Source organism: Nerophis ophidion, linkage group LG01, assembly GCF_033978795.1.
Source record: "Nerophis ophidion isolate RoL-2023_Sa linkage group LG01, RoL_Noph_v1.0, whole genome shotgun sequence".
Lineage (NCBI taxonomy): Eukaryota > Metazoa > Chordata > Actinopteri > Syngnathiformes > Syngnathidae > Nerophis > Nerophis ophidion.
Genome location: NC_084611.1, coordinates 90687357 through 90708271, shown reverse-complemented (window position 1 = coordinate 90708271; position 20915 = coordinate 90687357). Strand labels below are relative to the sequence as shown.

General features: G+C 40.7%; 2 protein-coding genes across 2 annotated transcripts in view; both read right to left on the bottom strand.

The window, feature by feature from the left end:
• Positions 1 to 1832: 1832 nt before the first annotated feature.
• On the bottom strand, positions 1833 to 15520 carry fam161a (FAM161 centrosomal protein A). The gene is made up of 7 exons (XM_061915822.1): positions 15278 to 15520; positions 10010 to 10221; positions 6920 to 7960; positions 6601 to 6768; positions 6444 to 6543; positions 2127 to 2254; positions 1833 to 2057 (listed from the first exon to the last, which is right to left on the bottom strand). The coding sequence occupies exons 1-7, from the start codon at positions 15416 to 15418 to the stop codon at positions 1838 to 1840; spliced, it is 2010 nt and encodes a 669-aa protein (XP_061771806.1). The 5' UTR covers positions 15419 to 15520; the 3' UTR covers positions 1833 to 1837.
• Positions 15521 to 17470: 1950 nt separating this feature from the next.
• The window catches only part of cct4 (chaperonin containing TCP1, subunit 4 (delta)), a 10784-nt gene continuing 7339 nt past the window's right edge, over positions 17471 to 20915 (bottom strand). Inside the window, exons 11-13 of the mRNA XM_061915812.1 lie at positions 17871 to 18105; positions 17685 to 17798; positions 17471 to 17598 (exon numbers count right to left, since the gene is read on the bottom strand). Of these exons, the coding sequence (XP_061771796.1) occupies positions 17584 to 17598; positions 17685 to 17798; positions 17871 to 18105 (364 nt within the window). The 3' untranslated portion in view covers positions 17471 to 17583. The remainder of the gene's footprint in view (positions 17599 to 17684; positions 17799 to 17870; positions 18106 to 20915) is intronic.

The following is a 20915-nucleotide window of genomic DNA, read 5'->3' as shown; positions in this document are numbered from 1 at the left end:
GTATGTACTTGGGGGCGCTGACGAGTCGTGCAACTGCCATCTTGAAAGGGGCAACACCTCCATCAGGCGTGATGCAGTGTCAGCACATTTCAAACTGATGTTCATGTTAGTTTACAACACAACTTGGCAGGCGTGCACTAACACAGTTCCAACATCTTCCATCCCAGAGTGAAGTTCACTTTGACGTGTGAAAAGTAATCCTTTGTGACCGCTTTTCCACAGATTTGAACAAGAACAGGGGTTAGTGCGTCTGCCTCACAATACGAAGGTCCTGGGTTCGATCCTGCGCTCGGGATCTTTCTGTGTGGAGTTTGCATGTTCTCCCCGTGACTGCGTGGGTTCCCTCCGGGTACTCCGGCTTCCTCCCACCTTCAAAGACATATAGGCCCCTCCCACCTCCAAAGGCATGCACTTGGGGATAGGCCCCACCCACCTCCAAAGACATGCACCTGGAGATAGACCCCTCCCACCTCCAAAGACATGCACCTGGGGATAGGCCCCTCCCACCTCCAAAGACATGCACCTGGGGATAGGCCCCTCCCACCTCCAAAGACATGCACCTGGGGATAGGCCCCTCCCATCTCCAAAGACATGCACCTGGGGATAGGCCCCTCCCACCTCCAAAGGCATGCACCTGGGGACAGGCCCCTCCCACCTCCAAAGACATGCACCTGGGGACAGGCCCCTCCCACCTCCAAAGACATGCACCTGGAGATAGACCCCTCCCACCTCCAAATACATGCACCTGGAGATAGACCCCTCCCACCTCCAAAGACATGCACCTGGGGATAGGCCCCTCCCACATGCAAAGACATGCACCTGGGGATAGACCCCTCCCACCTCCAAAGACATGCACCTGGGGATAGGCCCCTCCCACCTCCAAAGGCATGCACCTGGGGACAGGCCCCTCCCACCTCCAAAGGCATGCACTTGGGGATAGGCCCCTCCCACCTCCAAAGACATGCACCTGGAGATAGACCCCACCCACCTCTAAAGACATGCACCTGGGGGTAGACCCCTCCCACCTCCAAAAACATGCACCTGGGGATAGGCCCCTTCCACCTCCAAAGACATGCACCTGGGGATAGGCCCCTCCCACCTCCAAAGACATGCACCTGGGGACAGGCCCCTCCCACCTCCAAAGACATGCACCTGGGGATAGGCCCCTCCCACCTCCAAAGACATGCACCTGGGGACAGGCCCCTCCCACCTCCAAAGACATGCACCTGGGGATAGGCCCCTCCCACCTCCAAAGACATGCACCTGGGGATAGACCCCTCCCACCTCCAAAGACATGCACCTGGGGACAGGCCCCTCCCACCTCCAAAGACATGCACCTGGGGATAGGCCCCTCCCACCTCCAAAGGCATGCACTTGGGGATAGGCCCCTCCCACCTCCAAAGACATGCACCTGGGGATAGGCCCCTCCCACCTCCAAAGGCATGCACCTGGGGATAGGCCCCTCCCACCTCCAAAGACATGCACCTGGGGATACGCCCCTCCCACCTCCAAATGGTCCCTAGTGTGTGAATGTTGTCTGTCTATCTCTGTTGGCCCTGCGATGAGGTGGTGACTTGTCCAGGGTGTACCTCGCCTTCCGCCCGATTGTAGCTGAGATAGGATCCAGCACCCCCCGCGACCCTGAAGGGAATAAGCGGTGGGAAAAATGGACGGATGGAAGAGCAAGAAGATGCAGAACAATCCCTGCTGATGTTTCTGCTGCTGAAAGAGCAGTAGATGCCCCTTTCAAGATGGCTGCCAAATGTCCTGCGCCCAAACAATCAATGTGGAGTCAGTCCTAAATCATCTCTAGATGGAATAATGGAGAAGGTGTTCATCATGCATTATGTTGTCCTGTCATGTTGGGATCTTCCTCCCCGTCCTCACAGTAGTCATCAGAGTAGCGACAACTTCCATGGGAACCTTGTTCGTCCTCGTCCTCGCTGTCGTGACGTGAAGCTCCTCCCCCTTCCTCCTCCTCCTCCGCTCCCGCCCCCTGGTCTTCATGGTCCAGCACCACCGTCTCGGCAGGGACGCCGTCCGACTCCGTCTGCTCGCTGGGCGACACGAGAGAAGAATGAGCGGGACGTCCGCCGCCTCTTCATCGCTGTCGCGCCAACGCTTACCGAGTGTCATCTTCGTCGGCCCGGCGGCGACGCCATGACGCCGCCTTCCTGCTGAGGAAGTCCTCGCTCAGGTGGCATCCCAGCAGCGTGTCGGCGAAGTGCTTCTCTGCCGCCTGCTTGGCGTTCTTCTGTTGGTGGGACAAACATGAGGAAGTACACCAGACCATCTACACCAAAACACCAAGTACCTATATTATACATATATATATATATTATACCTACTCGGTGTCCGCCCTGAGATGGGTAGGTCGTGAGTTCAAACCCTGGCCGAGTCATATCAAACACTACAAAAATGGGAGCCATTACCTCCCTGCTTGGCACTCATCATTGAGGGTTGGAATTAAATAAATAAATGATAAATGGGTTGTACTTGTATAGCGCTTTTCTACTTTCAAGGTACTCAAAGCGCTTTGACACTAGTTCCACATTCACCCATTCACACACACATTCACACACTGATGGAGGGAGCTGCCATGCAAGGCGCCAACCAGCACCCATCAGGAGCAAGGGTGAAGTGTCTTGCTCAGGACACAACGGACGTGACGAGGTTGGTACTAGGTGGGAATTGAACCAGGGACGCTCGGGTTGCGCACGGCCACTCTTCCACTGCGCCACGCCGTCCCTGGGGTTTAATTTAATTGGGGGTTAAATCACCAAAAATGATTCCCGGGCGCAGCCACCGCTGCTGCTTAATGCTCCCCTCACCTCTCAGGGGGTGATCAAGGGTGATGAGACAGATGCAGAGGATAATTTCGCCACACCTAGTGTGTGTGTGACAATCATTGGTACTTTAACTTTACTTTAACTTTATTGCTGTAGCAATATGGTTGTTAGAGTTAAGGATTTTTGTGACTTCTGATCATTTGTGTGGGCACCAGAGGGACTCCTGTGTGTGTGCTGGCAGGGGTATTGCATACAGACAGTTCAACTTGTCGTTGCTTTGGCTTGTTAATGAATAGAAATCTCCTTGATATGTTTGTTAGATGTTGAGTATTGTGTATTGTATTCAAAGTGTACAAACCTTCACTAAAATGTGGACTTTTGTCGAACCTGGAACCAGTTTGGTTAGAGTGTCCGCCCTGATATGGGTAGGTCGTGAGTTCGAACCCTGGCTGAGTCATACCAAAGACTATAAAAATGGGAGCCGTAAACTCCCTGCTTGGCACTCATCATTGAGGGTTGGAATTGGGGGTTAAAACACAAAAAATGATCCCCGGGCGCGGCCATCGCTGCTGCTCACTGCTCCCCTCACCTCCCAGGGGGTGATCAAGGGTGATGGGTCAAATGCAGAGAATAATTTCGCCACACCTAGTGTGTGTGTGACAATCATTGGTACTTTAACTACATATACAGTACATCATCAATTAAATCTACATATATCACCATATAAAGCTAAAATGCGTACAATTTGTCAAAAGAAGGCGGAAGTATGGAAGCAAGCTTGGTTGCACGAACAAAGACACTCGCTCCCTGGTGACCGAGCAACGCAGGAAGTGATCACGTGACACGCTAGCAGCAAATCAGGTGACAGTGTGAACTATCAAGTTTGCTTGATTCTTTGCATGGAGTGAGAAGAGAAAGTAAAAATGAAGAAATTGTGGATAAAAGAGGAAAAGTTTCGGAGGATTTTTTTATCATCTCCAGCATTAGTACAAAAATACATACAGTATATTATTATCTTCATGTGAAGTATAACACGTACATCAGCAAAGGGATCCATTTCGGATCTTTTAATGTTAGTAAACAAACTAAAGCGGCGTCATCCTCTAGGGGGCACCGAGCATGAAGGAAGTAAGCTGGACTGTAAACAACATCAACAAAAAGAGAAGTATTCAACACTTCTCTTTGCTAAAGTAAATCTGAGAGACTGTTGATCTCATCTGGTAGATGTTGCTGGGGGGAATATCTTAATGCCTGTGATGCTAATTCTGTTAGCCCGTCTATGGGATTTTCCATTATATGTTAGCATAAGCTAAATGGCTAGATTGTTTATATATTAAGCATGTAGATGCACTAAAAGTTTGTGTAGCATGTATACGTTGTGTAGTATGGGTGTGTACGTTGTGTAGTATTAGTGTGCACATAGTATGTACATTGTGTGGTATTATTAGTGTGTACATCGTGTAGTATTAGTGTGCACATAGTATGTACATTGTGTGGTATTATTAGTGTGTACATCGTGTAGTATTAGTGTGCACATAGTATGTACATTGTGTGGTATTAGTGTGTAGATAGTGTAGTATTGATGTGTTCATTGTGTGGTACTAGTGTGTAGATTGTGTAATATTAGTGTGTAGATAGTATAGTATTAGTGTGTATACTGTGTAGTATTAGTGTGTGGATTGTGTAGTATTAGTGAGTCGTATTAATGTGTGGATAGTGTAGTATTAGTGTGTAGATAGTGTAGTATTAGTGTGAAGATTGTGTAGTATTAGTGAGTCGTATTAATGTGTGGATAGTGTAGTATTAGTGTGTAGATAGTGTAGTATTAGTGTGAAGATTGTGTAGTATTAGTGAGTAGTATTAGTGTGTAGATTGTTTAGAATTAGTGTGTAGTGTAGTATTAGTGTGTGGATTGTGTAGTATTAGTGAGTAGTATTAGTGTGTCGATTGTGTAGTACTTTATTGATTCCTTCAGGAGAGTTCCTTCAGGAAAATTAAAAAAAAGTATTAATGAGTAGTATTAGTGTGTAGATAGTGTAGTATTAGTGTGTAGATTGTGTAGTATTAGTGTGTAGATTGTGTAGTATTAGTGAGTAGTATTAGTGTGTGGATTGTGTAGTATTAGTGAGTAGTATTAGTGTGTAGATTGTGTAGTATTAGTGAGTAGTATTAGTGTGTAGATAGTGTAGTATTGGTGTGTAGATTGTGTAGTATTAGACAGTAGTATTAGTGTAGTGTGTAGTATTAGTAAGTAGTATTAGTGTGTTGTGTAGTATTAGTGTGTAGATTGTGTAGTATTAGTGAGTAGTATTAGTGTGTAGATAGTGTAGTGTTAGTGTGTAGATAGTGTAGTGTTAGTGTGTAGATAATGTAGTATTAGGGTGCAGTATTAGTGTGCAGATAGTGTAGTAGTAGTGTGTAGATAGTGTAGTATTAGTGTGTAGTGTAGTGTGTAGTATTAGTGTGTAGATAGTGTAGTATTAGTGTGTAGATAGTGTAGTGTTAAGTGTGTAGATAATGTAGTATTAGGGTGCAGTATTAGTGTGCAGATAGTGTAGTGGTAGTGTGTAGATAGTGTAGTATTAGTGTGTAGTGTAGTGTGTAGTATTAGTGTGTAGATAGTGTAGTATTAGTGTGTAGATTGTGTAGTATTAGTATGTAGATAGTGTAGTATTAGTGTGTAGATGGTGTAGTATGAGTGTGTAGATGGTGTAGTGTTAGTGTAGTATGAGTGTGTAGTATTAGTGTGTAGTATTAGTGTGTAGATTGTGTAGTATTAGTATGTAGATAGTGTAGTATTAGTGTGTAATGTAGTATTAGTGTGTAGACGGTGTAGTATGAGTGTATGATATGAGTGTGTAGATTGTGTAGTGTAGTATTAGTGTGTAGATGGTGTAGTATGAGTGTGTAGATGGTGTAGTGTTAGTGTAGTATGAGTGTGTAGATGGTGTAGTGTTAGTGTAGTATGAGTGTGTAGTATGAGTGTGTAGTGTAGTATTAACGTGTAGATGGTGTAGTATGAGTGTGTAGTATGAGTGTGTAGTGTAGTATTAACGTGCAGATGGTGTAGTATGAGTGTGTAGATGTAGTGTTAGTGTAGTATGAGTGTGTAGTATTAGTGTGTAGATTGTGTAGTATTAGTATGTAGATAGTGTAGTATTAGTGTGTAGTGTAGTATTAGTGTGTAGATGGTGTAGTATGAGTGTGTAGATGGTGTAGTGTTAGTGTAGTATGAGTGTGTAGTATTAGTGTGTAGATTGTGTAGTATTAGTATGTAGATAGTGTAGTATTAGTGTGTAATGTAGTATTAGTGTGTAGACGGTGTAGTATGAGTGTATGAGTGTGTAGATTGTGTAGTATTAGTGTGTAGTATTAGCGTGTAGATGGTGTAGTATGAGTGTGTAGTATGAGTGTGTAGATGGTGTAGTGTTAGTGTAGTATGAGTGTGTAGTATTAGTGCGTAGTATGAGTGTGTAGTATTAGTGTGGTGTGTAGTATTAGTGCGTAGATGGTGTAGTATTAGTGTGTAGTGTAGTATGAGTGTGTAGATGGTGTAGTATTAGTGTGTAGTATGAGTGTGTAGTATTAGTGCGTAGTGTGAGTGTGTAGTATTAGTGTGTAGTATTAGTGCGTAACACACACACGGTCCCTCACCTGAGCCACCTGCTCCAGGAGGAGGGGCCTCCCTTTGACCCGCTCCTTGATCTCCTTGATCTCCTGCCGGTACTCCTTCCTGCGCTGGCGGTCTTGCTTCCTGGACAGGTAGGGAGATTGTGGGCGTGGCCTGTGCCGCAGGAGCAGTCCTCCTCACCTGAACTCTGTCAGTTTGCTGGCGTGGGTCTGCGAGAGTGCCAGGTGGGGGTCGTGGGCGTGGGCGCGCGTCTGCACCAGCTTCTGGAGCTTCTTCTGGCGCTCCTTCTGTGTCTCCTGGCGGCGCTCCTCCTCCTGCTCCGCCCTCCTCCTGCGCTCCAGCACCTGTCTGCTCACACAGGGACGGGTGAGGGGCGGGGACAGGTGTGGGGGCGGAGGGACACTGCGAGGATCAAAGGGCGGGGGGCGGGGCTGGGACTCAGATGCTGTGGAGGTGGCTAAGGTCTAGGCTGGCGGAGGGGAGGAGCCTGTTGAGGTACCTCACGGCCTGGTGGCGTTTCTTGGTGGCGTCGGTGATCCTGGCAGGAAGCAGCTCCATGCTCCCCGAGAGAGAAGAACACAGGCTGGAGTTCCTGGGGGAGTCCAAGTACGGCCATCGCAGCGAGCGCTCCTGCTCGCCGCCCGTAGTGAGGCGCTGGCGGTGAGAGGAGATCTGCGAGGTTCTCAGGGTGAAGGGCTCGCAGGTGGTGGTGGTCTTGACTTCTCTCCTCCTCTCCATGTTCTTCTGGAAGCGCTGGTAACTGGCCTCAAAGTCCGGGACCTCCTTGTTGATGTGGGGCTTGTGGGAGAAGGCCGCCGGGCCGCCATCTTGGCTCCTCATCTGCTTGGGCGGCCGCTCCTCCTGCTGCCACTCGCCGGACGCGGCGGCGTACACCGAGCGCGGCACCGGCTTGGCCTTGAAGGGCTTGAGGCGGTCCTGCTGGGCGGGCGGGGGCGGCCGGCGCTGCTCCTTCTTCAGCCGTTCCCGCTCCAGGAAGCTGAAGGGCTTGGAGAGCGTGCGCAGGTGGCGCTGCTCTCGCTCCCGCGTGCTCCTCCGCCGCTCCTCCTCGCGCTCCTTCAGCTCCTCGTAAAGCGGCAGGTGGACGTGGGCCGGCACCGGGCTGGCCCGGAACTTGTTCTGGCACTCGGTCAGCTCCTCCAGCTGTCGCCGCAGCTCCGCGTTCTCCAGTTCTATCTCGGAACGCGTCTTCACGCCACGCCTGCGGCGCTCGGCCTCGCGCAGAGTCATGCGGAAGGGCTTGGGCACGGTGGGCACGGTGGGCCGCCGGACCCGCCTCTTCTCTCTCTGCGGCCGCAGGTCCCTGTGGTCGCCCGGCAACGAGGACGACAGGTGGCGGATGCGAGGCGAGAGCTGGAAGTCCTTCCACATGTTCTTAATGTAGTCTTTGGGCGAGAACAGACGGCCTTTGCCCGGGCCCGACCCGCCGTCCTCGTCGGAGTCCGAGGAGTCCGACGGCCACGAACTTCTCCGCAGGTCCGCGGCCGAGTGCGACTTCCTCAGGCGGCGTGACGCTGGCGTGCTACAAAGACATCACAGCTTGCTCACTCCGGACTCTTGATGGTCACTTCATTAGGTACACCATTGTTTTGCATGTGGATTGCTTGTTATTTTTTTGGGATTGTAGTCAGTTTATTTCAATTGTTAGTTTTTCCTTTATTACTCTTGTGTTATTCATTTTACCCCATATTTGTTCCCACAACCACACTTTAAATTGGAGTCTTTAATCTCGTTATATGCAAATATAATGACAATAAAGTCTATTCTATTCTATTATAGTCTACCATCGAATGCAAACATTCTTTTTTCACAGTTTTTACCAGATTCAAACGATGACTCTTTTTTTTTTCCTTATTCTCACCAAAATTCCCACAATTTCTAGGACATTTTTTTCCCCATTCAAATTGAAAAGGCAATTTTTCAAACATTTCTCAACAGATTCAAACTTTTTCAAAGTAAAAATGCTCCTTGATAATGTTAGTCAATTGCTGGCATGCTAATGATTTAGCATGTTTGCACTCTGGCTTTTTTAAAGATTATTTTGCAGTTTTACATCTCAGAGTCTAATCTGCAAACGCGCCAACAGTTAGCGTGTGTTCAGCAAAAAAAGCTAGCATTTGCTAACATGTTATGTTTAGCATGCTAACAGCATCTAAAGATTAGACTCTGAGATGTGAAGCTGCAAAACAATCTTTAAAAAAAAAGCCAGAATGCAAACATGCTAGAATATTAGCATACTAGCTTTTTTTAATAACCTGCTCACAGTTGTTAGTATTCTAATATTACAATGCTAACAACTGTGTAGCATTCGAATATTAGCATGCCAGCTTTTATGACCTGCTCACAGTTGTTAGCATTGTAATTTTAGCAGGCTAGATTTTTTCAATGACCCGCACACAGTTGTTAGTATTCTAATATTTCAATGCTAACAACTGTGTAGCATTCTAATACTAGCATGCTAGCAGTTATTAGCATGCTAGCTTTTTTTCAATGACCCACACACAGTTGTTAGCATTCTAATATTACAATGCTAACAACTGTGTGCGGGTCATTAAAAAAAGCTAGCATGCTAATATTTAATGCTAACAACTGCGGGTGAGTCATTGAAAAAAAGCTAGCATGCTAATATTAGAATGTTAACAACTGTGTGCGGGTTATTAAAAAAAGCTAGCATGCTAATATTAGAATGCTAACAACTGTGTGCAAGTCATGAAAAAAAGCTAGCTTGCTAATATTAGAATGCTAAAAACTGTGAGCAAATCATTAAAAAAGCTAGCATGCTAATATTAGAATGATAAAAACTGTGAGCGAATTATTAAAAAAGCCAGCATGCTAATATTAGAATGCTAACAACTGTGAACGAATCATTATAAAAACGCTAGCATGCTAATATTAGAATGCTAACAACTGTGAGCGAATCATTTAAAAAAGCTAGCATGCTAATATTAGAATGCTAACAACTGTGTGCAGGTCATGAAAAAAAGCTAGCATGCTAATATTAGAATGCTAAAAACTGTGAGCGAATCATTAAAAAAAGCTAGCATGCTAATATTAGAATGCTAACAACTGTGAGCAAGTCATTCATAAAAGCTAGCATGGTAATATTTTAGCATGTTTACATTCTGCCTTTTTTATTTAAGATTATTTTGCAGCTTTACATCTCAGAGCCTAACCTTTAGATACTGTTAGCATGCCAAACTTAACATGTTAGCACATGCTAGCTTTATTTGCTGAACACACGCTAACTACTGGCATGTTAGCGTTTAAATCTTATTTTGCAGTTATTCTCCTAACAGTTGTATATTGTTATATGTTATTATTTCTGTACAACATTCACGAACATGTCCACTATATTTATATTTATACTTCTTGTTTCTTGGATGTTTTGCTGTGAAGCAAAAGCCTTTGTTGGTGTACCTAATGAAGTGTCCTGCCAGGTAGTTTTTAAGAACAATCGAATGGTCCTGCTTTTAAAATTCTTAGATGCTGTATAAAAGTGTAAAATGGATGAAATGAGCCATATAAAAGGTGTGAGTAGAGCGCCCCCTGTCAGGCTGAGCGCAGTAAGAACCTTTGAGGGGGGTCGTCAGCGTGCAGCTGCAGCTTGTGGTGGTACATGTTCTCCAGCTCCGCCATGGTGCGCAGGTGAGCCTTCTTCAGCTCCTCCAGCTTGCTGTAGTACTCCTCGTTGGAGAAGAAGATCTCACGCAGGTCCATGCGCTCCTCCTTCCACCGGGGGTAGTCTCCCTCAAACAAGGCGGGGCCCGGGTCCTCGGGCTCCAACTGGGGGGGGCAAAGATATTATTCACATGTTAAAAATGCTGTATAATAGACTGTATTTATGTTATTCACATGTGAATAATGCTGTATAATAGACTGTATTTATGTTGTTCACTTGTGAATAATGCTGTATAACAGACTGTATATTATTGACATGTGAATAATGCTGAATAATACTGTATTTGTTATTTGCATGTGATTAATGCTTTATAATAAACTTTATTTATGTTATTCACATGTGAATAATGCTGTATAATAGACTGTATTTATGTTGTTCACTTGTGAATAATGCTGTATAACAGACTGTATATTATTGACATGTGAATAATGCTGAATAATACTGTATTTGTTATTTGCATGTGATTAATGCTTTATAATAAACTTTATTTATGTTATTCACATGTGAATAATGCTGTATAATAAACTATATTATTGACATGTGAATAATGCTGTATAATAGACTTTATTTATGTTGTTCACTTGTGAATAATGTTGTATAATAGACTGTATTTATATTATTGACATGTGAATAATGCTGGATAATACTGTATTTGTTATTTGCATGTGATTAATGATTTATAATAAACTTTATTTATGTTATTCACATGTGAATAATGCTGTATAATAGACTGTATTATTGACATGAGAATAATTCTGTATAATAGAATGTATTTATGTTTTTCACATGTGAATAATGTTGTATAATAGACTGTAATTATGTTATAATTACGTGTGAATAATGCTGTATAAAAAGACTGTATTTATATTATTAACATGTGAATAATGCTGTGTAATAGACTGTATTTATGTTATTTAGATGTGAACAATGCTGAATAATACTGTATTAATGTTATTTGCATGTGATTAATGCTTTATAATAAACTTTATTTATGTTATTTACATGTGAATAATGCTGTAAAATAAAAATGTTATTGACATGTTAATAATGCTGTATAATAGAGTATATTATTGACATGAGAATAATTCTCTATAATAGAATGTATTTATGTTATTCACATGTGAATAATGCTGTATAATAGACTGTATTTATGTTATTCACATGTGAATAATGCTGTATAATAGACTGTATTTATATTATTCACACCACCGGGGGTAGTCTCCCTCAAACAAGGCGGGGCCCGGGTCCTCGGGCTCCACCTGGGGGGGCAAAGATATTATTCACATGTTAAATATGCTGTGTAATAGACTGTATTTATATTACTCACAAGTGAATAATGCTGTATAATAAACTGTAATTATATTATTGACATGTGAATAATGCTGTATAATAGACTTTATTTATGTTGTTCACTTGTGAATAATGCTGTATAACAGACTGTATTTATATTATTTACATGTGAATAATGCTGTAAAATAGACTGTATTTATATTATTCACATGTGAATAATGCTGTATAATAGACTGTATTTATGTTATTTGCATGTGAATAATGCTGTATAATAAGACTGTATTTATGTTATTCACTTGTGAATAATGCTGTATAATAGACTGTATTTATATTATTCACAAGTGAATAATGCTGTATAATAAACTATATTATTGACATGTGAATAATACTGTATAATAGACTTTATTTATGTTATTCACTTGTGAATAATGCTGTATAATAGACTGTATTTATATTATTGACATGTGAATAATGCTGTATAATAGACTGTATTTATATTATTCACATGTGAATAATGCTGTATAATAGACTGTATTTATGTTATTTGCATGTGAATAATGCTGTATAATACTGTATTTGTTATTTGCATGTGAATAATGCTTAATAATAAACTTTATTTATGTTATTCACATATGAATAATGCTGTATAATAGACTATATTATTGACATGAGAATAATTCTGTATAATAGAATGTATTTATTTTTTTCACATGTGAATAATGCTGTATAATAGACTGTAATTATGTTATTCACGTGTGAATAATGCTGTATAAAAGACTGTATTTATATTATTAACATGTGAATAATGATGTATAATAGACTGTATTTATGTTATTTAGATGTGAACAATGCTGAATAATACTGTATTAATGTTATTTGCATGTGATTAATGCTTTATAATAATCTGTAATTATATTATTCACATGTGAATAATGCTGTATAATAAACTATATTATTGACATGTTAATAATGCTGTATAATCGACTATATTATTGACATGAGAATAATTCTGTACAATAGAATGTATTCATGTTTTTCACATGTGAATAATGTTGTATAATAGACTGTATTTATGTTATTCACATGTGAATAATGCTGTATAATAGACTGTATTTATATTATTCACACCACCGGGGGTAGTCTCCCTCAAACAAGGCAGGCCCCGGGTCCTCGGGCTCCAACTGGGGGGGCAAAGATATTATTCACATGTTAAAAATGCTGTATAATAGACTGTATTTATATTATTCACAAGTGAATAATGCTGTATAATAGACTGTATTTATATCATTCACATGTGAATAATGCTGTATAATAGAGTGTATTTATATTATTCACAAGTGAATAATGCTGTATAATACTGTATTTATGTTATTCACATGTGAATAATGCTGTATAATAGACTGTTTTTATGTTATTCACATGTGAATAATGCTGTATAATAGACTGTATTTATATTATTCACATGTGAATAATGCTGTATTACAGACTGTATTTATATTATTCACATGTGAATAATGCTGTATAACAAACTGTTATTCACATGTGAATAATGCTGTATAATAGACTGTATTTATATTATTCACATGTAAAAAAATACCAAAGTGTTTATCGTCTATTGTGAGCAAACTGTGGTGCTAAATTTCCCCCAGGGATCGATAAAATACTTTCTATTCTATTCTAAAAGGTCATGTTAGCGTGTTTGGCTACAAAGTGCCGACTCCAGCCTGCAGAGCTGGTCTCGGGTGTGAGCCTATTAGGGCATTTTGGGGTGGACATGGAGCTTATGGCCACCCACCCGGGGCGGTCCGACATGGCGGCGTGAGATCAGCGCCACACAAAGGAGGAATGTGCGTGAACAAACAGGATGAAGGATTACACCCAGAATGTGGACAAACACAAACTAAAGGATGGGGGGCTAGTTTGCTACTTTTCACCTTCAAAACCAGCACAATATATCTATTTTTTTTTTTAAAGAAAGCCAAAAGCAGTGAAGTTGTCACATTGTGTAAATGGTAAATAAAAAGAGAATACAACAAATCCTTTTCAATTTATATTCAATTGATTAGACTGCAAAGACAAGATATTTAACATTAGAAATGGAAAACTCTGTTATTTTTTTGCAAATATTAGCTCATTTGGAATTTGATGCTGGCAACATGTTTCAAAAAAGCTGGCACAAGTGGCAAAAAAGACAGAGAAAGTTGAGGAATGCTCATCAAAGACTTATTTGGAACATCCCACTCAAACAACGATGGGGCGAGGGTCACCACTTTGAAAAACAAAACAAAAACAAACTACAATATTTTCAAATTTGTTCTAAAAAGAAATGAAAGCCAGTGAGGGGATGCAAAAATGTTTTATCGCCAGTTAAAATAAATGACACTGGGCTGAAAAAGCTAGCTAACTAACGCGAACAATAACATTAAATAACAAAATATAATACTTTAAGGTATGAGCCTTAAAATGTGGTTTAAAATACAAGGATGCTAACATTAGCATCCATCCATCCATTTCCTACCGCTTTCCCCTTTCAGGGTCATGAAGTAGCAGAATAGGACTGAGAAGTATACCTACAAAATTTGCTGAAAAAAAAGCTAGCATACTACATTAGCATGCTAACTTAAATCATTTATTGGGTAACGAAATACTTACACTGAAGTGAATAACTGCAAATTTAGCAGACAAAAAGATAGCATGCTAATACTATAATGCTAACAACTGTGTGCGGGTCATTAAAAAAAAGCTAGCATGCTAATATGCTAACAATTGGGTATGAGTCATTAAAAATAGGTAGCATGCTAATATTGGAATACAAACAACTGTGAGCAGGTTATTAAAAAAAATTAGCATGCTAATATGCTAACAATTGTGTGCGGGTCATTTAAAAAAGCTAGCATGCTAATATGCTAACAATTTTGTGCGGGTCATTAAAAAACAGATAGCATGCTAATATTATAATGCTAACAACTGTGTTCGGGTCATTACAAAAAAGCTAGCATGCTAATATGCTAACAATTGTGTATGAGTCATTACAAATAGCTAGCATGCTAATATTAGAATGCTAACAACTGTCAGCAGGTTATTACAATAATATGCTAACAATTTTGTGTGGGTAATTAAAAAACAGATAGCATGCTAATATTAGAATGCTAACAAGTATGACCAGGTCATTAAAAAAAGTTAGCATGCTAATATGCCAACAATTGTGTACGAGTCATTAAAAAATAGCTAGCATGCTAATATTAGAATACCAACAACTGTGAGCAGGGTATTAAAAAAAAACTAGCATGCTAATATGCTAACAACTGTGTGTGGGTCATTTAAAAAAGCTAGCATGGTAATATGCTAACAATTTTGTGCGGGTCATTAAAAAACAGATAGCATGCTAATATTAGAATGCTAACAACTGTGTTCGGGTCATTAAAATTAGCTAACATGCTAATATTAGAATGCCCACAACTGTGAGCAGGTTATTTAAAAAAATAGCATGCTAATATGCTAACAATTGTGTGTGGGTCATTTAAAAAAGCTAGCATGCTAATATGCTAACAGTTTTGCGGGGTCATTAAAAAACAGATACCATGCTAATATTAGAATGCTAACAACTTTGTTCGGGTCATTGAAATGAGCTAACATGCTAATATTAGAATGCTAACAACTATGTTCGGGCCATTAAAAATGAGCTCGGTGTTAAGAGTTAGGACTTTGACTTCAACGTTCTCATCAAATCCTCACAAAGAACCACCTGACCTCAAAGTGTAATGTAACATTTGACGACGCAATGAAGTGTGTATTAACTTTAAAACACGATATTTGGACTTTTGGGAAATATTTGCTGAATCATTCGTCGACTTGGCGGCCATCTTTTACCTCCTCCTCGCCGTCGCGGCTGCCCACGTGACCCGCGGCCTGGTCCCGCTCATAGGACGCTAAGGGCGCCTTGGTGTGAGGGTCCACGGGCCTCCTGAGACACGACGTGACCAGCACGTTGTTCCTGTGCGCGTCGGCCATCAACACTTTTTTTTTTACGGCCTTCGAGGCTTAAAAATGTCCGATTTTTCAAAGTGAGCGTGAAGCGCGCTGAGCCGGCTGTCTTTGAGCAGGAAGCCGGTGTTGCCTAGCAACGGAGTGGCGCCTTGTTGCTAAGGAAGTGACGTAGAAGGAAGGCCCGTCTATTTATTTTATTAAAGATAATCATATAAAAAAAATTAAAATATTATTAAATGAATTTATGTGTAATGATTTTGATTTATTTCAGCTACAATATATATATATATAAAATGTCAAATAAAATTTTTCGCCACTTCACCTGACGAGTGCGCATGTGCAAACCGGCCGTCTCCCTCACGCTTGTGGAGTTACGCGCAACTTCTGGTTAATCGGTGACAAAATAAAAGCACACATTTCAAAATAAACTCCACTTTACGTCTGCAGTTAAGACATAATTAGTCATAATCAGACAATTTAAGTGCATTCAATAGTGTTATTAGTAATCATAAGTGAAATTATTAGTATCATAATTAGTAATCATTTTAAGTGCAATGAATTGTATTACATAATTAGTATACATTTTGTTTACATTTCAAGTGCAATAGTATTATATAATTAATAAAAAAATTAAGTGCTATTAATGGTGTTGTTTGATTACTAATCAAACATTTTATTTACATTGTTAGTGCAATTAATAGTTATGAGTAATCAAACATTTTGAAGTGCATTTACGTTGTAAGTGCAATTAATAGTATTGTATATTTAGTAATCATTTTATTAACATTGTAAGTACAATTAATAGTATTATAATTAGTAATCAGACATTTGAAGTGCATTTACCAAGATAACTAATCATTTAATTTACATTTTAAGTGCCATTAATAGTATTACATATTTAGCCATCAAACATTTAATTTACATTTCAAGTGCAATTAATAGTATTATAATTTGTAATCACATTTTATCTACATTTTAAGTGCAATCATTTGTATGAAATAACTAGCTACCAGACATTTAAATTTTAGTTGCAATTAATAGTAATTATCTTAAATTTAAAGTACCAATGATTGTCACACACACACTAGGCGTGGTGAAATTATTCTCTGCATATGTCACCCTTGATCACCCCCTGGGAGGTGAGGGGAGCAGTGAGCAGCAGCTCCCCTCAGCAGCGCCCAGGAATCATTTTTGGTGATTTAACCCCCAATTCCAACCCTCAATGATGAGTGCCAAGCAGGGTATGACTCGGCCGGGATTTGAACGCAAGACCTACTGATCTCAGGGCGGACACTCTACCCACTAGGCCACTGAGTCAACTATTTTATTTATATTTTACATGCATCCATTTTCTACCACTTGTCCCTTTTGGGGTCGCCGGAGCCTATCTCAGCTACACGGAAGACAGGGTACACCCTGGAGAAGTCACCACCTCATCACAGGGCCGATTTTACATGCAATTAGTAGTATTATCCATCCATCCATTTAGCTCGGTTGGTAGAGTGGCCGTGCCAGCAACTTGAGGGTTGCAGGTTCGATTCCCGCTTCCGCCATCCTAGTCACTGCTGTTGTGTCCTTGGGCAAGACACTTTACCCACCTGCTCCCAGTGCCACCCACACTGGTTTGAAAGTAACTTAGATATTGGGTTTCACTATGTAAAGCGCTTTGAGTCACTAGAGAAAAAGCGCTATATAAAAATAATTCACACTTCACTTCACTAACGCTTGTCCTTTTAAGGGTCGCGGGGGGTCTAATTCGTTGTTTTAAATTTCACATGCAATTAGTAGTATTATATAATTAGTAAATCACAATTTATGTGCAAATAGAAGTAATGTAATTAGTGATATACTAGTGAATGCACTTAAAATCCATCCATTTTCTACCGCTTGTCCCTTTAAAATATCTAAGTAATTGTACTGATTGTGTTCAAGTGCAATCACTCGTACTGCAGTTAGAATGTGTTGTAAAGCTCATATTTAGAGTTTATTTCACATACGTTAAGCATGTCGAAGATGAAAGTAAAAGTTAGCCGGCATGAAAAACATTCTAGACTCCAGAGAACAAAGAGTTGCTGCTCGGGGGTCAAAAAAGGGCTTTTATTAACTTATGTAACCTAACAACATCATCATCATCTTCATGGGCTAATGTTGGGCGAGCGGTGGGCTGCCTATAGGGGTGGGCGTCTAACTCATCGTGTGTTGACCTGCGGACAAGAAGGCGTGGTGAAGACAACAGACGTGAGCAAGGAGGACTGCGAGGTCGCGAGCAAGGAGGACTGCGAGGTCGTACCACGTCGTCGATCTTCAGGATGCTGCGCACCGTCTCCGTGGCCAAGGTGAGGGCGCTGATGGACACCAGCAACGGCTGCACCACCAGCTCCTCCAGGATGTTGGAGATGCCGCCCTGTCGCGCACAAACACACCGAGGGTTACACAAACATTGTGTGTGTGTGTGTGTGTGAGGCAGCACACCCACCTTGCGCACGTTGATGCCGGCCATCTTGTCCCCCTGAGCGTGCTTGTTACGCAGCTCCGTCACGGTGCGGATGGGGTTCAGGCCGGCGTTCTCCGCCAGCGTGGAGGGGATGACCTCCAGGGCGTCGGCGTACGCCCTCACGCAGTACGCCTCCATGCCGCCCAGCGTGCGAGAGTACTCGGCCAGGCGCACCGCCAGCTCGATCTCGGGGGCGCCGCCGCCGGCGATCAGAGCCCTTAAGACACAAAGTTGTTCGGTCTCCTCGTCGCAGCAAACATGACAGCCGTATCCACTAGACTTGTGTGAACGCCCCGCCCCCGCCAGGTTGCCATGACAAGCAGGCGGGACAGAGAGGGAGCGTCCATCATTAATGTTCCTCCCCTTGTTACGCCCCAGCAGGACCACAAGTGCTGGAGCGCCTTTGAAGGAGGCATCTACAGGTCGACCAGGAGGTCTAAACTTGGATCAAAGCATGTGACGGCCATCTTGATATTTGACATTTTTAGAACCAATACAAGAAATACCGTATTTCCTTGAATTGCCGTCGGGGCGCTAATTAATTTAAAATTCCTTCTCACTCCGGCGCTTACCAAAGGCATGCGGTAAAGGTAAGCATGCGCTAATTATTTTAAAACCTCTTCTCACTCCGGCACTTACAAAGGCATGCAGTAAAAATTTGAGTGTGATGTAAGGATACCATCATGAAAAGCACATTTAATAAAAAAAAAACGTTATTATGGTCTTACCTTTGCTTATAAGTGAAGTCCATGTCAGCTCCTTCTGATCAAAAGCATCGATAACTTGTTTATAGAAGTCTTCCTTATCTTTCTTCAGTTTTAAAAGTCTCTCTGTCTCGATGGAGATCTTCCTATATTACCTCCTGCTTCAATTGAAAGTCCAGTTTAGAAAACTGCTATCAGTTAGCTCGGCTCCTCACGTGCGGGCGACGACAGAATTATCCTCGGACAACTCCCCCTCCCGTTCTGCTCCGTGGGTGATCTCTTTATGCCACCGCTGCCACCATCAAGTGTTATTGTATAAATAATACACTGGGTATTTAGGACTGGAACATGCTTTATTTCATCCCGGTTGTTTACATAGCCAGCATAGGAGTAGTGGTGTTACATTCTAAAAGTCCGTCGCGTCATATCCGTTCCCAGCACATATCACGTCACTCGTTGTCATTTCTTCTGCAGCCGAGTAGTCGCAAGAAGGATCACTAGCGCCCTCTACCACCAGGAGGCGGGAGTCATTTAATGACTCATATTTGACACACGCAGCTACGGTATATTAATAAAACATAGCTGCTTACTGTTCTTTTTAGAATGTTCAATAGCTTGGACCATAAATCCTACTGAATAGCTCTTAATCTTCTTCCCTTTATGCGATTTCAAATTATTGAAATTGGCCTCCTCAATTTTGAAAATGATGACGGGTGAAGTGTCACTCATGACGTGACGAGTTTGACCCGGCGGTAATACTAAGCATGCGCTAATTATTTTGCGAAGCGAGTTTGACCCGGCAGTAATTCAAGGCAGGCGCATACTATATACCTGGCGGCAATTCAAGGAAATACGGTACTTTTTTTCCTACCTTTAGGGCTCCCCTCAAGTCTGTCATAAAATGCACTCAAATTAATTTTTCACCGCTTAAATCAACTTCAGATACATCTACTGATGTAAAGTTAGATTTTTATTTTTTTTAAATGTTATACCTTTTTTTTTTTTTAAAGACAACCAAAGTGGAATATTTGATGTGAAGTAATTGGAGCCTTAAATAGGTCAATAATTAATAACATTGATTTTAATTCATTATTTATACATTATTCAATTTATTATTATTTTTTAAACAATGACAGATCCACCTATTGATACAAAGTAATTTATTTATTTTTATCCTTTTTTTGCTCAAGAAAACCCTGTTTTACTAAAGGTGAACACCAAAAATATACAATATGTTCCACCCCAAAAAATGTTCTAATTATAAAATTTGATGTGAAGTAATTGGAGCCTTAAATAGGTCAATAATTCACAACATTGATTTTGATGCATTATTATTATTATTTTTTTAAATTACAGAAAAATCCCACTGAAATTCTCAGGGATCCAAACCCACTCATAATTGTACACATGTTTGTATTTTTCATTCTATCCCCTTTTCCTCAAATAAAACATTGCTTTTTTTTATGACAAACACACCACATATGCAATATTTCTCCCCAAAAATGTCAAAGTGGATTATTTGATGTGATGTAATTGGAGCCATAAATAAGTCAATAATTAATAACTTTGATTTTGATTCATTATCTATACATTATTCAATTTATTATAATTTTTTAAGCAATGACAGATCCACTTACTGATATAAAGTAAAAAATATATATATATTTTTTATCCTTTTTTTTGCTCAAGAAAACTCTGATTTACTAATGGTAAACACCAAAAATATACAATATGTTCCACCCAAAAAAATTTCAAATTATAAAATTTGATGTGAAGTAATTGGAGCCCTAAATAGGTCAATAATTCACAACATTGATTTTGATGCATTATTTTCTTAAATTACAGAAAAATCCCACTAAAATTCCCAGGGATCCAAACCCACTTTTAATTGTACATCATACGTTAGTATTTTGCATTCTATGTGCTTTTCGTCAAATAAAACATTGTTTTTTTTTAATGGCAAACACACCAAATATCAGATATTTCTCCCCAGAAATGTTTAAGTGGAATATTTGATGTGAAGTCATTGTAGCCTTAAAGAGGTCAATAATTAATAACATTGATTTTAATCCATTACTTATAAATTATTTAATTTATTATTAATTTTTGAAAAATTGACAAATCCACCAATTGATATTGAGTTTGATAATTTTGTTTGTTTTATGCTTCTTTTGCCAAGGAAAAACACTGTTTTATTAATGGTAAACACCAAAAGGATACATTAATATGCAGTAATTGGAGCCTTAAATTAGTAAATTAATTGATTTTGATTAATTATTATTTGTGAGCAATATCGGCTTTAAAGAATAAAACTTAACATTGC

Excerpts from the sequence above, each read along its gene's own strand:
- fam161a (XM_061915822.1), bottom strand. The coding sequence starts at position 15,418 with ATGGCCGACGCGCACAGGAACAACGTGCTGGTCACGTCGTGTCTCAGG. Across the intron at positions 10,222-15,277 it reads GCCGCGACGGCGAGGAGGAG|TTGGAGCCCGAGGACCCGGG; the intron begins GTAAAAGATGGC and ends TGCCCCCCCCAG. Across the intron at positions 7,961-10,009 it reads GCTGACGACCCCCCTCAAAG|CACGCCAGCGTCACGCCGCC; the intron begins GTTCTTACTGCG and ends ATGTCTTTGTAG.